At 30.2% G+C, this 17,088-nt stretch overlaps 2 protein-coding genes across 2 annotated transcripts; both read left to right on the top strand.

Moving 5' to 3' along the window:
- Positions 1 to 7,952: 7,952 nt before the first annotated feature.
- On the top strand, positions 7,953 to 9,584 carry LOC133674457 (gibberellin 3-beta-dioxygenase 1-like). Its single transcript, XM_062095564.1, has 2 exons — positions 7,953 to 8,419; positions 9,026 to 9,584. The coding sequence occupies exons 1-2, from the start codon at positions 7,953 to 7,955 to the stop codon at positions 9,582 to 9,584; spliced, it is 1,026 nt and encodes a 341-aa protein (XP_061951548.1).
- Positions 9,585 to 15,120: 5,536 nt separating this feature from the next.
- On the top strand, positions 15,121 to 16,865 carry LOC133674661 (ammonium transporter 2 member 5-like). Its single transcript, XM_062095875.1, has 3 exons — positions 15,121 to 15,720; positions 15,845 to 16,130; positions 16,309 to 16,865. Exons 1-3 carry the CDS (start codon positions 15,121 to 15,123, stop codon positions 16,863 to 16,865), a joined length of 1,443 nt encoding a protein of 480 aa, XP_061951859.1.
- Positions 16,866 to 17,088: the final 223 nt, after the last annotated feature.

Raw genomic sequence — 17,088 nt, 5'->3', positions numbered from 1 at the left:
AATTTTTTTTTATTTTCGAATTGCATAGGGTAATATAGGAAATGAGTTTATTGAGTCCAGAATTTTGGTAGAAGAGTATCTACCGACTGCATAAACACATGAACTATTGATAAAAAGTAAAAAGAAAGGAGACAACGGGTTTTCAAGAAATAGTACGTAACATGAGAAAATTCCATCGGAGAAGGATATTTTTTAAATAAAATTTAAGAGTGTAGTTACAGTTGCTTTTTAAATTGTTTTTTTATTCATAAATATATTAAAATAATATATTATTTATTTTTTAAAATTAATTTTAATATCAGCGCATTAAAATGATCTAAAAATACTAAAAAATATTAATTTGAAGTAAATAAAAAAATAAAAAATTTTATTTTTTTAAAAACACTTTTAAATCACAAAAAGGATTTTCCTATCACTTTTACCAATGAAAAATTGATGGGTGGATGAAGTTATTAACGAATACAAAATCATAAGGACTATTAAATTATTTTTTTGTACCATATAAACTAATTAATTCTTTTCAGGAGACTACATGGTCTAGTTTATAATTAACTCATTGGTTGATTAGGATAGGACATCGTGATAGCTCAAAATGTTACTATATATGTTGTAGTTTCTGTTTTTTTTTTTATGCATTTTAAAATAAGTTTCATTTAACAAATATCAACCTAATATTTTTTAGTATTGTCGTTAATTTTGATGTTAAAAATAAAATAAAATTAAAAAAATATCATTTTAATATAGTTTTAAATTAAAAATACTTTTAAAAAATACAATACACTACAATACCAAACACACACTTCATCTTTATTGTTCACATTAGCCTAAGCAAAGTTCTGATTTGGTTCTTGGTGAAGGTGGTGGGCATGTTTGGGCCATCATCATCAATGGCTGCACAGAGCCATCATGCACCTTCATGCAATCCAGCATGAGTTCTGTTCATATAGCAGCAGTTAGGTCATGGTTGATCACATACTGGTGTAATAATTGATGTCAGATTAAATATCTTATAACCTTAATTAATGCCCATCATCAAACCAAAGAATATCAAAATCTAATGGAAATGCGAAATTCCTAATTAAGCACTTGAAATTTATGAAGAGTTGTGTCTCTTGCAAGTTCCTGATAGTGTGGATTTTCTGTCTTCCACTCAAGACAGGAGACATGACCAAGAACTTTGTCAAACATTCAAACACAGATCATAAGGTTTTAGTTTGAAGACTTGATTAGTTTCATGAAAATTAATGCGAAGGTAGCAGTTGACAATGAAGAGATGCCTGTTATGATTTGTTGTTCTTACATCCGAAGAATATATATATTACTTTAGTCATAACTCTCCACTAGTAGACGGGAGGAGGATTTTTTTTCCCAGGGCTGGAAAGGAGGGGAAAACCGACACTATAAAATAACAATAAATTTTTTTTAAAAAAGGAGTTTTTTTTAATATAAAATTCAATTCTTATTACATCTATTTTTATTAATTTTTTAAAAAGCTATTCGGCCTTGATATTTTATTGTTTCATGAATCGTGAAGGCGGTGGATTCAAGTAGTGTCATTTTTTTTAATAATAAAATATGTCAATTCTTTTATCATTTTGTTCTAATAATAAAGATATCTTAAAATTAGCTTTCATATTTTGAAACTATTTTTTTTTCTGATAAAATTTAAAGCAAGTTGTTCGCACTCTTGATGCATTCATTAAGAAGAAGAAAAAAAAAATATTCAACAATTGATTTTGATGGTTAAGATCAAAATTTAGGGTTGGTGGCAACTCTAAAATTTAATTATGACGTATCCTAAATCTTGTCTAAATGCACATGGATATTGTTATAGAATAATATAAATTATATCTTACGATCTCATCTAACAACTTAAACTATTGAGTTGAAATGGTTCTTTGATATGGTATCAAAGTCTTGATGATCAAGTAGTCACGAGTTCGAATCTCACCATCCCTATTTATTTGATAAAAATTAAGCACAAGATAATGTGGACCTGTGCAAGTTTCAAGCTCATAGGGCTTTCACTTGAAGAGATGTGTTAGAGAATAATATAAATTATATATTGCAACCTCACCTAACAGTTTAATCTATTGAGTTGAGATGGTTCTTTGACAAATATGATAAAAACAGTATGTCCTAAATCTTGTCTTCATACTTAATTAATAATTAGGTCCTATTTATACATTAAAGAAAAAAAGTAAAATTCATAGTGAATCTTGTTCATCCGTTGGAAGACTATGTTAGAAAATAAGCACAAGGTAATGTGAGTTTGTGCAAGTTTCAAACTCAAATGGTTTTCACTTGAGGTGGTGTGTTAGAAAATAATATAAATCATATTCTGGAACCTCATCTAACAGCTTAAGCTATTAGGTTGAAATGGTTCTTTGACATGGTATCAGAGTCTTGATGACCAAGTGGTCACGAGTTCGAATCTCACCATCCTTATTTATTTGATAAAAATTAAAAACAAAAAAATATAGGCTTATACAAGTTTCAAGTTCAAAGGGCTTTCACTTGAGGGGATGTGTTAGAAAATAATATAAATCTTATCCTGGGATCTCACTAAGAGTTTAAACTATATATGCATAGATTAATTAATTACAGGCACCCATTTTTTTAGAAAAAGAAACTTATTTAATTAGTTAATATGGAGATCAACCTAGATGATATAGAGAAAATTTTATAACCCATTAAAACTTGTAAAAATATTTTTATTTATGATTTTTTTTAAAAGTTAGATCAAGAAATAACTAATAATATACTATTAATTATTGTTTCGTGACGACTATAAAATTTCCCGGCGATCTCATTGCAAAAATTCTTACAATTTTACACTACCACTTGTCGGTATGATCCCTTCATATTTTAGCAAAAATCATGCCCATATATATCAATCAACCTTTTCAATTCCTTGAACGCATGAGCTTGTTTTATGCAATTCCATCGATTAGGTCAAACACGTATATTTGGAGAGATTTTATTGCTAGAAATTGCTGCATAATTGGAGACATTGTAACAAAAATTGAAGTCAATTGATGTGATCTTCGCATGAAATTAAACCTGTTAAACAATTTTTCTTCGAGCCTCTCTACTGAACACTAACTCCATGTTTTTAGTGATTTAATCAAGGAGTGGCATAGTTGTCCCCACTTTTACTGTATTTCCAGTGATTTAGGATAGTGAAACATAAGCCACAAGTTATGGGTAAATTTATAGGCGGCAGGACTCTAACCAAACCACATAGCTTTCATTTTTGCTTTCCTTACTCGTTTTAATTAGTTTATTCTCTCTCTCTTTTTTTAAAGAAAAATTCAGTTAATTATCAAAATTTTTTATATGTATTTTACATTTAGACTAGTAAATAACATAAAAACCATGCATTTTTTTTAGAAATAATCTATTCTCCGTTTTACCATTCACTAGGAGTAATTGATAAGCTCAATTTTTGTAGTCTTAGTTTTGTGTTGAGCTTTATGAAATGCATCCTAAACTAACAAAAATAAAATAATAAAAAAAATTAATCGATAATTTCTTCGCACTTTTGAGCTTTTGTTATAATGGGTTTCAATAGAGAGTTGACTCATGACATAGTATAGTTAAAAAACATAGTGTGAAATATAAGATTTGGTGATTGATATTTGTCATAAATATACGATTAGTTTAATTTTAAATGATTTTTAAATCTCAAAACTAAAATGGACTTAATAAATAAACCAAAATCAACGACTATTATAGCAAACTAAATCATCAAAATCTAATTTATAATGTTCTTTTAGACCAGAAATCAAAATTTTGTACTTTCAACAACTCATAATTGATTTTCAAGCAAACAATATCCATAGATTAAACATAAACTCATGCGAATTGCAATTTCTTAAGAATTCAAATTCAAATTGGTATAAATCAAGAATTGAAAAGCAAAGACCAATAAAAATCAAAAGATAGATAGGTAGATAAAACCTAATTTTAAAGCCCTACTTCGATACCAATTGATGTGAATCTGGAGGGTAAGAACTCTATAACCCACAATCAAGATAGAAAACAACCTAAGAAAGCTATAATCATATTAATAAAAAAACTCAATCCAATGATCACGTGAATTAAGGAATCAAAGTTATTGGATTAAAGATCTCAACATATTGATTAACAACTAAAAATATAAGGATGAACGCCTCAACAATAGTTAATCTTTGATAAGTCTTGAAGAGTTTAATAAAGAACTAAGAGTATAAAAAACCTCGCACATGTAAAATATATTCTCAAATAAAACCAAGTCTTGTTTTCCCTTTTAAAAGGGTGTTTATAATCCACAAAATAAAATAAACCCTAATAGACTAATGAGATGACATTAAAATCCAAAGAAAAATACTCCAAAGTTCATAAAATAAATAACAACAACCCAATTCTAACTTAATTGTATGGCTGCTGTATATTCCCTTGACATATTTGTTGAACCATTGTAAAACAATTGCATTTGTTGTTGACTTTGAAAATAAAATAATGTGGTCGACTTTGGAAAATTAGTGCTGCCAACTTGGTATCCTTGAAAATTAAGGATTCCTTACAAAACAAAACTCATAAGTTGCCAACTTTGATTCCTTGCAAAAATAGAAATTCTAATGCTGCCAAAGTTGTTGGCTTAATTTGCAAGGAACCCACAACTCATAAGAAAAACTTGTGTTTGCTGCCTCTATGTCCCATGCCAATAAAAAATCCTTACCTTGTGGGAAAACCACAAAATATAAAGAAACAATGTTTGTTGTTTTTCCCTTTTTGTTGTAAAGCTTGATCATCTTTTATTGTAATCTTGAAGCTCGACTTAGTTTAAATATCATGAAGAAACTCATCAAATACTTTTTTTTATTCTTAACCCTTGTTCTTGTAATTAGCATACCTCTAATGAAGTGTTTGATGATACTTGTTGGTTCTCGTCACTCTATGTTAAAAACAATATTAGCTTTTACTGGAATGACCAACTTCCACTTAGTTTTTAATTAGTGTTCATAACTTTTTTTATGATTTATTAGTTCATGTATTTTTAAATTTATTATATGAAGAATATACATTATCTTTTCATTATTTAATTAACAAATTTCATGATTTCATAAAACATATTCATAGTATTAGCATCTCTCTTTTTTTTTTTTACATTAAAAACTAACTTGGAACACGCTTGCAACATAGGCACTGGTACAATAACTAGTTTAGGAACTAAACAAACAAACTAATTATAATCATTCCTGTTTTGTAGGTTCGTATTTAAACAATGGGCTTGAAATATATATAAATATATAAAACTCATGCATATTGTTAGTGGGAGAAGGGAGAAAGAAAGTGCTATAGGGACGAATTTCTGGGACCAACATGGGGACGAAGCTTTAGAATTCGTCAACGCCAGGCCAGTTTCTAGGCAAATGGATGAATTTCATCCTTAAAGTTCTCTAATAAAAAATGAAAATCGGGGAAATATAATGCATATTGATAAATCCAATTCTAAAATAAAATAAATTCGTCAAACAAGTTTTATATAAGTTTTATTTGATCAGATGAAATCTTTTTTGCGGACAATATTAATCTCTAATAACTCCAAATAGGGAAATTTTCGTCTCTGATAGCACGTAATGGGTTTTTATTCCCAATGAGCATCAAACAAACTAATGCTAGCTGAGCTATATATAGCTAGGGCCAACATTTTGTCCCTAAAAAATATATAAGGTTTCTGAAACGTTCACTAGAAGAAGATAATTCTCATCCACATATTTTTGGAGACGAAAAATCTCTCATTATTTTGTGGCTTGTTACCATTATTGATATTGTTTCATGCAAGGAGTTTTTTTTTTCTTTTATATATATATATATATATATATATATATATATATATAAACAAAAAGCAGCTTGAGAAGGGTTTTACATGATCTGAAATGGCCGTAATTTTCCTCTTTTGAGAATCAATCAACTCAGTTGGAATTCCCTCCTACAATGATGAATCTTTTCCAGGAGAGACCATTAGCCAAACTGAATAATTTCAATCTTCACTGCGGGATCTAATCAAATCTTCAATTAGAGGTCAAATTCGTACGCATGTGGCTTTACGAAAGCAAATTAGCCCAACATTAATGGAGCTACACGGCCTTTACCCCAAAGTTTTCCTGCCACACAAACTCATTTTCCTTTTCAATTATATATAGGCATCTAGCGGCAGGTCTTAACAATGTTTTATGGTCGGCAGGTAGTAGAGAGGATGTGACATCAAAGTCCATTTGTCACCTTCCTCGAGTAGATATTAGATTGCAAAAATGTCTACAGCATCTTCTAATTTGATTGATGGTAGAAAAACATCTCAATCCATAAATTTAATTTTATAAAAGTAGCTATTGTGTCTGAGTATAGTTGTTTGTCAATTAGTAATCTCAATCTAAAAAATAAGCTGTTTTAAAAATGATTTTATATTTATTTATTAATGCATCTTCTCACTTACTTTTTAAATTCAAAACAAATCTTTTATTATTATTTTTTTATGCGTATTCAAAGAAAACAAAACCCTATAATCCATAATCAAGAATTAAAATGTTTATCTAAAAAAGATAAAATTAGATTATATAAAGCTTGATTAATTAATTACTTAAATTAAGAACCGAAAGTATATGATTAGAACACCACAAAGAAAATCTTCTTGGTGAGTTCTGAAAAATTCAATTTCAATGAAGAACAAAAAACAAGAATGCTTACATAATTTTTATTCAATTTTTCCAATTCATTTTTAACATCCAAAACATAAAAGATATTTATATCTTTGACTTAAACATAGGTGAACCTTAATTAACTATGAGTTGTAAATTAAACCCAAATAACTAACTAACTTAAAAGTATGGGTAAAATAAAATACAAAACCTGACTCTTGTATAAATAAAAGCTTAATTCATATATTCTTGAATCGTAACTTCTGAGTCTTATTAGAAGGTCTTTTTGATGTCTGATTGTTATAAAATTTTAATTTTATAAAAATAATATCTTTACAATTTTCAAGTAAATTTCAGTCTGATCAAACAATCAAATTAAAATTTATAATCATTAATAAAAAGTTGTGTAGTTAAGATCTGATACATATTAAACAACTCTATTTTTTTCTTGGAATATATTTATTAAGGGTACATCCTCCTTAAAACTCAACTTTATACTTGAAGTTACGTTATTCAGTACAAATATCATAAATAAGTCCATTAAATATCTTTTTAATTCATTTTCTTGCATTTTTTTTATAATTCCCATATTATGTATGGGATTGTTCATCGATGAATCAACTAAACAATATATCTCCGATTAATGGAAGTAATCAACATTTTTCGAAATATTTATGATTTTTTGGAAGCTTAATTCCTTGCTATTCAACAGTTTCCTAGTTGTGGACAAGGCAAGTCTATTGTCCACAAAAGCAAAGATAAAATGGGTCCCCGATCTTATCATACCCAAATTCGAAACAAGCAAACTGTTTTGAGACTTTGAGACGTGCCTCAACTTTCTCTTTGTTTGTTCCTTCTTTTGTCTCATTCAACCAATCCCCATTGGTTAAAATTAAAAACTATTATGTAATGTATAATTACAATAAATCAATTAAAAGATATATATAAAATAAATTATAATATTCAATTCCTTAAAATCCTTGATGTCATCTTTTTATATGGTACTTGATTTCCTTGACCATAATTAATAACTGTATTAATTAAATGGATTTAGGTATAAAAATATCTTGCCTTGATTTCTTTCCTTTTAACATCGATTTCCTTCCAAAATTCAAAAACAGGTAAAATAGTCGACACCCTCCTCCAGCTATATATATTTACCCTAATCCCTTGTATTGATCTATTAATCTCAGGCGTATATGCACCAAATCAAACACTCTGAGCTTACCTTACCTTTTCCCCTTTAATAAACTAACTTAGCTAGCTACCATGAGCACTCTTTCTGATGCCTACAGAGACCATCCTCTCCTTCTCCACCATATTATACCCCTAGACTTCGATTCGGTTCGGACCGTGCCCGACTCACATGTATGGCCTGCATCCCATGCCTTCGAGTCTGATGACCAATTATCGATACCCACTATCGATCTCATGGATCCCGATGCGGTGAAACTTGTAGGTCATGCTTGTGAGACATGGGGTGTGTTCCAAGTCATAAACCATGGCATTCCATTGGACATAATAGATGAAGTTGAGTCCGAGGCTAGAAGACTCTTCTCTCTCCCGACAGGACATAAATTGAAGGCCTTAAGGTCTCCTGGCGGAGCCACCGGCTATGGCTTAGCTCGGATTTCGCCATTCTTCAGCAAGAAAATGTGGCATGAAGGGTTTACAGTCATGGGTTCTCCTGTCGATCATGCTAGGGAACTTTGGCCCAATGACTACCAGCGGTTTTGGTAATTCCATGCATTTTCATGCACGTAGAGAAATCATGAAAGTAGTTCATTTTGCATCTTAATCACTTGAGGTTTGTGATTAAGGAAATAATTACCTAGTAGGATTCAAGTGATCATCAATCAAGTAAAGATACAATAATTTTTCTAATCAATCAATTGTTGATATATTGTGTTAGTCATGCATGCTTTAATTTCTACTCCCATTAGTTGAAATTGTTTTCAAGTAACCATAAAAATTAAAATTGTCTACAAATTTCTTACACAGACCAATTGCTCTATATAGGTTAAATCAATTTAGAATTGATGTGCTGATTTACAGTCAACGAGTCTTATATTCCATGCACAACCCAAGCATATACAATATTTCTTCTTCTTCATGGGACACGTCCCAGAAAAAAAGTTGATCTATTTGGCTAGATCATACCACGTATAATATTGATAGCCATCTTTGTGGAATCGCGTGCTTTTAGAAAGAAAAAATGTGAAATATATTTAAATTGGATGATGTTTAGATTTAAATAAACGCGTGAATTATTTTTAAAGTAAATAATATATTTTCATTTCCCGGCCCCTAATATAATTACATGTGTGCATACATATAAACAGTGATGTAATGGAAGATTATCAGAAGAAAATGAAGGAGCTAGCCATAACCCTAATGCATCTGATCCTCAAGTCCTTGGACTTGTCTGAAGAAGAAACATCCAAGGTTGTTTCACCTGGTGGTGCCAGCACTGCTTTACAGCTGAACTCCTATCCATTCTGTCCTGATCCAAGTCGAGTCATGGGTCTAGCTCCTCACACAGACACCTCACTCTTGACAATACTGTATCAAAGTGCAATAAATGGCTTAGAAATCTTCAAGGATGGAGTTGGTTGGGTTTTAGTATCTCCTACCAATGGATCACTTGTAGTAAATGTTGGTGATCTCTTGCACATTCTCTCAAATGCTCAGTTCCCGAGCGTTCTTCATCGTGTGGTTTTAAAAGAGGAGCAACAAAGACTGTCCTTGGCTTACTTTTACAGCCCTCCTACTGATTTCCATGTCTCTCCTCTGGCTTTGAATCCTGCCCAAATTCCTCTATATCGTTCTGTTTCGGTGAGAGAATACATTCACATCAAGGCGAGGAATCTTGAGAAAGCACTTTCTCTGATTAGAATTTAGGGGGTGGCTGTGATATGCGTGTTAAAGAAAACAAATCAAGGAAAGAAGTATATTAATTTTAAATTGAAATCCAATCAATAATTATGGAGGAAATCAAATACCATGGATGAAATTAAGGATTTTGAAGAATTAAAGATTGTAATTTATTTTCATAACTGTTTGGTTGTATTTTTATATATATCTCTTAAACATCCAAGAGTGTTTTTTTTTATTTATCAATGTAGATATGTGTTTATGTGCCATGCTATGAACTTGTTATGGCTTATATATATATATATATATATATATATATATATATATATATATTACCAAATACACCCTTAAGCTAAGTGTATGATAACTTTAGACTGCCTTTTGTTATTATTTATTTCCTCAGCCATTAGATTGTTTTCTTTAACGGTATACTGAATGTGGGTATTTGGGTTATAAAATAGAGAGAATATATATAGCTACTTTCAATTCCAAATCTCCATTCCACTCCTCTTTGAATTCAGATAAAATTAATCCCCTAACAGCAATCCCAAATCTGTACCCCTGAAGCATTCCCTAGCAATCATCTCAATGATTTGTTTAATTAATTATTGCATATGGGACGAAATCAAAATTATATATATATATATATATATATATATATATATATATATATATATATATATATATATATATTGATGAAGTTGGCATGTCATTCATTCATAAAATATTATCACATTATATTACCAGAGAATTATCAAATAACAGTAGAGTTGGTGATGAAAAATTGTTTCTCTGTCATTTCTAATGATAACAGTGACCGAAAATATCCTGCTACAAATACCTATAAAATTACAAACAAAAAAGCTAATGTCGCTAATTAATGATAGAATTGCTGATAAAATAAAAATAATTAAAAACAAGAAATATTTGTTAGACTCCATCGGGGAAATTACATGTCATTTTTTGTCAACAAATTAATTGACAAAAATATTTTGTTGCAAGTTTTCATCAAAAATTCTATAGATAGATATAGAAATGTTATAACCGATAATAACCCATCTCTCTTTCTTTTTTTTTCTTCTTCATCATCATCATCCTTTTCTTTCATTGTAAAAAACAACAACCCAACAACTCCTCCCCATTTTTGCTATGAATCTAGACCCCTTTCTTATAAATTCGAGCACCTCAACACTTAATAGTGTCAACATCACTGTATTCATTGATTTTTTTTATATAAATATCAACTCTCTAAACCAAGTAAGCAAATCTACTCATTTATATTTTAGGTTAATTTATTGATATTTTTAAGTAGTATTTGTAGTTTGTTTTTATATTTATGTGGGTTATAGCTTTTCATAAACAATTTTGTTATATTCAAGTATGATTTGTATGATAGAGTTTGTTTTGGATTTGAGAAAAGTTATATTTGTTTATAATTTGATGAAATTGAGTTTGATATATATAGAGAGTTGTGAACTATTTTGATAGAGACCAATGAATTCACTAACAAAACATGTTTGTCGGTAATCCGTCGGTCATATTTACCGTGGATAGCTTGACAAAAATTGATCGTCATCTAAATTTATAACTGATGCGACTATCTTATTTGCCTACATGTAGGTATTTAAATCACTGACTGAGTTACCGATGAATCTTAAATTTCCAACGAGATATTTGTCGATGACACGTTTACATAGATAAATCTATTAATGGTTTTTATAATGATGGAAATACAGCTTTTATACCAACGAAATATTTTGTCGTGGTGTTAAGAGCCTATTTTTTTTGTGAAATTTTTATGAGAAATGAGGTGTCATTTTTTTTTATTTGAATGTATTAAAAAAATATTTTAATGTATATATAATAAATTATTTTTCAATAATAATAATAAGATAATAATTGTTATATATAATATTTGTAATAAAATGATAATGATAATAATAATAGCAATAGCAATAATAATAGTAATTATGATAATAATAGTTTTGATGCTAGTAATCTCATGCATATTCTCTTAAACGCTCAGTTTTCTAGTGTTCTCCACCGTGTGGTCATGGAAGAGAACCAAGAAAGGCTGTCCTTGGCTAACTTTTGCTTCCTTCCTACGTCGTGATTCCCATGTCTTTCCTCTTGCTTTGAATTTTGGGTGAGAGAGATAGTATTGGCATCAAAGCTAACAATCTTGAGAAAGCACTTTCTTTGATTAGAATTTAATTTGGGGAAAAATGGTTGTGTAGTGTGTGTACAGTTTATGTGCAAATTCCCATATATATATATATATATATATATATATATAAGAAGTTAAATTGATTGGTTGATTTAATGTGAAGGATCCTAATATATATATGTGGCTGCATTGACTTGTCTACATTGATTGAGAATCTAAATAAACGAAAGATTTTTGTTGAAAAAGGTGATGTCAACCTTTATAAACCGAGTTTTCACCTGTTTAAGCAAAGCGTATATAAGACAGCTTCAAGCTTCCTTTTGTTGGAAAAATTTATTTATAGCATGGTTGAATGGTTAAAATAAAAGTGAAGTTTACTTATTTTTTAGATTAAAATTTTATTGGAATCTTTAATTTTTAATATAAAATACTAATATAATTTAAATAAATTTAGGTGAATGAGAAATTGATTTTAAATAATCATTGGTTGACAAAACTCTTTTAAAAAAAACTCTATACCAAGAAAAAAACAAAAAAAAACTTTATTAATATTTATAAATTTGAAAGTTAGAAAGCTAAAATTTGACTCAAAGGGCAACCAAGCTTAGCCTTTAAAGGGAGAAATACAAAGCAAAGTGAGTCTTGAGCTTAAATTCATGAGTAAGCATGCAAGTTAGCCCAACTTAGATTTGAGTTTATTGTAAAATAATATTTTAGATAACAAAATATTATTTTTATCAACTGAAATTTGGATATGAACTTGGTCCATGAAGAATTATTTTTTTCAACTCATTGTTTAATTTGTTGAGTTCAATCCATGAATGTCAACAGTTTCTTCCAAAAGCATTTTATGCAATCATGAACAATTTTATCAGCTAAAAAAACCAAATTTATAGCCAAAACATTAGGTTTAATAAAAAGGTGGGTGAATGAAAAGTTTTCCCTAGTTTTTTTTTTCTTTTAGATTTTTACATGCTTTTTTTCTTCTTGTTTTAGTGTTTTTCTTTCTTTTTTTATGCTTTTTTTCCTCATAAATCTAGAGTTTAGATTCACTTTGTTGAGAGATAATTGAGTAATTTAATTTTGATTCAAAAATCTTTTTTAGAAGTGCATTTAAATTAAGATGATATTGTTGAAATCTTGATAGATTTACTATAAATATCCTAATTGCATCAAGTAAATAACCTTAAGACTTTAAGGATAAATAATTAATCATTGATAAGAACAAAAGTTTCATAGTGCATTCCTCTTTTTTATTTTTTTTATTTTTTAATTTTTTTCCAACTTTCCCCCTTTTTTTCTTTTTTTTTTTGCATTTATTTTTTTTCCAAAATTATTTTTGTTGATTTTATTTTTTAAATATTAAAATGATTAAAAATTTTACTTTGTAATTTTTTTCCTTTAAAATACTATGCATTGCTGCGGTGTTTTCTCATAGAGTTTTTCTATTTTATTTTTTAAAATTATATTTTTTGAATTTTTTAATACTGAGCTGGTTAAAAATTTCGTTTTGTAATTTTTTTCCTTTAAAATACTGTGAATTGCTGCGGTGTTTTTCCACATAGTTTTTCTATTTTATTTTTTTATTTTTTAAAATTATATTTGTCGATTTCTTTTTAATATTGAACTAATTAAGAATTTAGTTTTGTACTTTTTTTTCTTCAAAACATTGTTGATTGCTACAGTGTTTTTTCGCATGGTTTTTTTTTATGATTTTCTCTGAAATTATCTTTTTTTATTTTTTTTTAATATTGAGCTAGTTAAAAATTAGAGTTACAATATGTGAGGAAAGCAATGTAACTTTCTTCACAAATTATTGTGGATTGCTATAATTTTTTTTTCCAGGTGGTTTTTTTCTGTTTTGTTATGTTTTTCCCTAAAATTATCTTTGTCAATTTTATTTTTTAAATATTAAGCTGGTTAAGAATTGCAATTACAAGTAAATACAAATTTTTCCTCGCAAAACACTATGGACTGATACAGTTTTTCCTCACACGGTTTTTTCCAATTTCTTTTGTGTTTTCTTTTTTGTAATATTTTTTTCCAAAATTATCTTCGTCAATTTTTTTTATATTGAGTTGGTTAGAACTTAACTTTGTAATAAAACTTAATCATATGGGGAAAGCATTGTAGCTTTCCTCACAAAACATTGTGGATTGCTACAATGTCTCTCCACATGTTTTTTTTTCTTATAAATTTTTCCAAATTATCTTTGTCAATTTTATTTTTTTAATATTGAGTTGTTTAAGAATTACAATTACAAGTCATTACAAATAAGGCTAAATCATGTGGAGAAGCACAGTAGCTTTCATCACAAAACACTGTGAATTGCTACAGTGTTTCCAACATGATTTTTTCCCTTTTTTTGGTTTTTTTTTGTTATTTTTTTTCTAAAATTATCTCTATCGATTTTTTTTTATATTGAGCTAATTAAAAATTTAGCTTTGTAATTTTTTGTCTTTAAAACATTGTGAATTGTTGCAATGTTTTTCCATATGATTTCTTTATGATTTTTTCCAAAATTATCTTTGTCGAATTTTTTTTTTTGAATATTGAGTTAGTTAAAAATTATAATTATAATAAAGGCAAATCACATGAGGCAAGCGTTGTAGTTTTTCTCACAAAACACTGTGGATTACTACAATATTTCTCTAAATGGTTTTTTATTTTATTTTATTGGGGAAAACACTGTAGTTTTCCTCATAAAACATTGTCAATTGCTACAGAGTTTTTCCTCATGAGTTTTTTTCCTTCCAAAATTATCTTTGTTGGTTTTTTTTAATATTAAATTGGTAGAGAATTTAGCTTTAGAATTTTTTTTGCTTTTTATTAACAGAAAAGCTAAATCATGTGGTGAAAGTACTGTATATTTCCTTATAAAATACTGTAGATTGCTACAAATCATTTTGTTCAATGTCTAAGTTTTTGATCACCAACACAATTTTTTTTTTCATCATTAAATATTTGGTCCATCATACCTTTAGTTTTTATTATTTATCTAACACTGATTCATAATTATAACACTATCGAGTACATATATTTTATAAATTCACGGCAGTGCGGCGACCATGTCATCTCTTATTATTAATATGCCATCGTGAGTCCCAAAACGAAGCATCAGCAGAACTGCTGAAAACACATGAATGGATCTCGAGATTGTCGTTAAAATTGGTTGGATTGCACGCCAACAATCTTAAATTCATGCGCAGCTGTTATGGAAATAGGACTATGACAATGGAATGACAAGAACTAATCCAACATACAGACAGCTTATCGTTATAAACAAAACCATTATCCACCTAGTTATAAGCCCACCATGAACTTGCAATATTCCATCTGGAAATCTTCACATTTTTTGACACGCGCACAAAAACAGAAAAAGTTGGGATAGCAAAAATGAGCAATAATACTGCCTTCCCTCTTAATTTATTGCCTGATGAGGCTAGTCCAGAGTGGTTTAACAAAGCTGACAATGCATGGCAACTAACAGCAGCAACACTTGTTGGTTTACAAAGTATTCCAGGGCTAATGATTCTATATGGTGGAGGTGTGAAGAAAAAATGGGCTGTGAATTCAGCATTTATGGTACTCTATGCATTTGCTTGTGTGATGTTTTGTTGGGTCACATGGGGCTATCGAATGTCCTTTGGCTCTAAGCTTTTACCATTTTGGGGAGAGGCTAATGTTGCTCTTGACCAAAAATATCTTCTTGATCCAGCATTTCTTGGAAAGTTCCCCAATGCAACAATGGTGTATTTCCAATCTGTTTTCGCAGCCATTACTTTGATTTTGATCGCCGGCGCAGTGTTAGGGCGGATGAATTTCTATGCCTGGATGATTTTTGTTCCTCTATGGCTAACGTTTTCGTATACTTTCACAGCTTTTAGTGTGTGGTGTCCTGATGGTTTTCTCGCTAAGATGGGACTCATAGATTATTCTGGTGGCTACGTGATTCATTTGTCTTCAGGCGTAGCCGGTTACACAGCAGCATATTGGGTAAAACTCGCTCTAATTTCCCATATTCTATAAAACAAAATTGCATTAATTGAAGTTTGATTAACTTCATTCAGTCATTAAATGGACTAATCACCTTGCTACTGCATGCTGTACAATATTGCAGGTCGGTCCCCGTCTAACGAAAGACAGAGAGAGATTTCCTCCAAACAACATCCTTCTTATGTTATTTGGGGCAGGATTGCTTTGGATGGGCTGGACAGGATTTAATGGAGGAGATCCTTATGTAGTAAGCACCGATGCTTCTTTGGCAGTCTTGAACACTCATTTATGTACTGCTACTAGCTTGCTTACTTGGGTCGCTCTTGACATCATATTTTTCCGCAAAGCTTCTGTTATTGGTGCAGTTCAAGGCATGATCACTGGTTTAGTATGTATCACTCCAGCTGCTGGTAAGTCCAACACAAATAACTTGCAATAATTTTAGGTCCCAGATTCGATGCATATGCCTGCGCAATGCAGGCACTGTCAAAATACCTCAATCGCAATCGATGCTAGCATTTATCTTGCAATCGAACTAATACGTAGCTACTCAAATTCCTGACACATTTAACCTGCAAATTATTTTAGGGGTGGTGCAAGGATGGGCAGCAATAATAATGGGGTTATGCTCGGGCTCAATTCCTTGGACAACCATGATGGTTATCCACAAGAATTCAGAACTACTTCAAAAGGTTGACGACACAATGGCTGTTCTGCATACACATGCCATTGCCGGTAGCCTTGGTGGTATCCTCACAGGCCTTTTCGCTGAGCCGAAGCTAAACAGGTTGTTCTTTGGGTCCTCTGGACACTACATTGGCCTAGTCTATGGCTTCGATGACAAAAGCAGAATTGGCTCCGGGGTTCGACAGATGGGAGTTCAGTTTATAGGAATCCTGTTTGTTGTCTTTGTTAATGTGCTGACTACTAGCATAATATGTATTTTGATACGACTGGTGGTGCCACTAAGAATGTCTAATGAGGATTTGGAGATTGGTGATGATGCTGCTCATGGTGAAGAAGCTTATGCTATCTGGGGCAATGGAGACAGACAGGAAAACTCTTTTTATCGAGGTTCGATTAATCCTAAAATTGAGCTGCCAGTGAGCACAAATAGGGCTGCTCGTCAAGCTGAGAAGGCATAGTCGTCTTCTTTTCTTCTCCTTTTCTAGTGGGAAATCTTCAGATCATGTGTCTGATTTAGAGGACAAATTGCATGGCCTGGTGGAAAAATAAAGGCCTTCATGTAATTTCTTTTGTACTAAGAAATACGATCCAATGGCATGAAATGTTGCATTGACTTTTATTAATATGAAGATGAATAAAATGTTGGCTTTTGTGGCTTTGTCGTTTTAATATGAAAAAAAA

Source organism: Populus nigra, chromosome 15 (assembly GCF_951802175.1).
Source record: "Populus nigra chromosome 15, ddPopNigr1.1, whole genome shotgun sequence".
NCBI lineage: Eukaryota > Viridiplantae > Streptophyta > Magnoliopsida > Malpighiales > Salicaceae > Populus > Populus nigra.
The sequence above is the reverse complement of the archived record's forward strand: the minus strand, read 5'-3'. Positions and strand labels throughout refer to the sequence as shown.

Bases quoted from the DNA above. Each gene is read 5' to 3' on its own strand.
- LOC133674457 (XM_062095564.1), top strand. From the start codon at position 7,953: ATGAGCACTCTTTCTGATGCCTACAGAGACCATCCTCTCCTTCTCCAC. The intron at 8,420-9,025 runs GTAATTCCATGC...ACATATAAACAG, and splicing joins AATGACTACCAGCGGTTTTG to TGATGTAATGGAAGATTATC.
- LOC133674661 (XM_062095875.1), top strand. From the start codon at position 15,121: ATGAGCAATAATACTGCCTTCCCTCTTAATTTATTGCCTGATGAGGCT. The intron at 15,721-15,844 runs GTAAAACTCGCT...ACAATATTGCAG, and splicing joins GTTACACAGCAGCATATTGG to GTCGGTCCCCGTCTAACGAA. The intron at 16,131-16,308 runs GTAAGTCCAACA...AAATTATTTTAG, and splicing joins ATGTATCACTCCAGCTGCTG to GGGTGGTGCAAGGATGGGCA.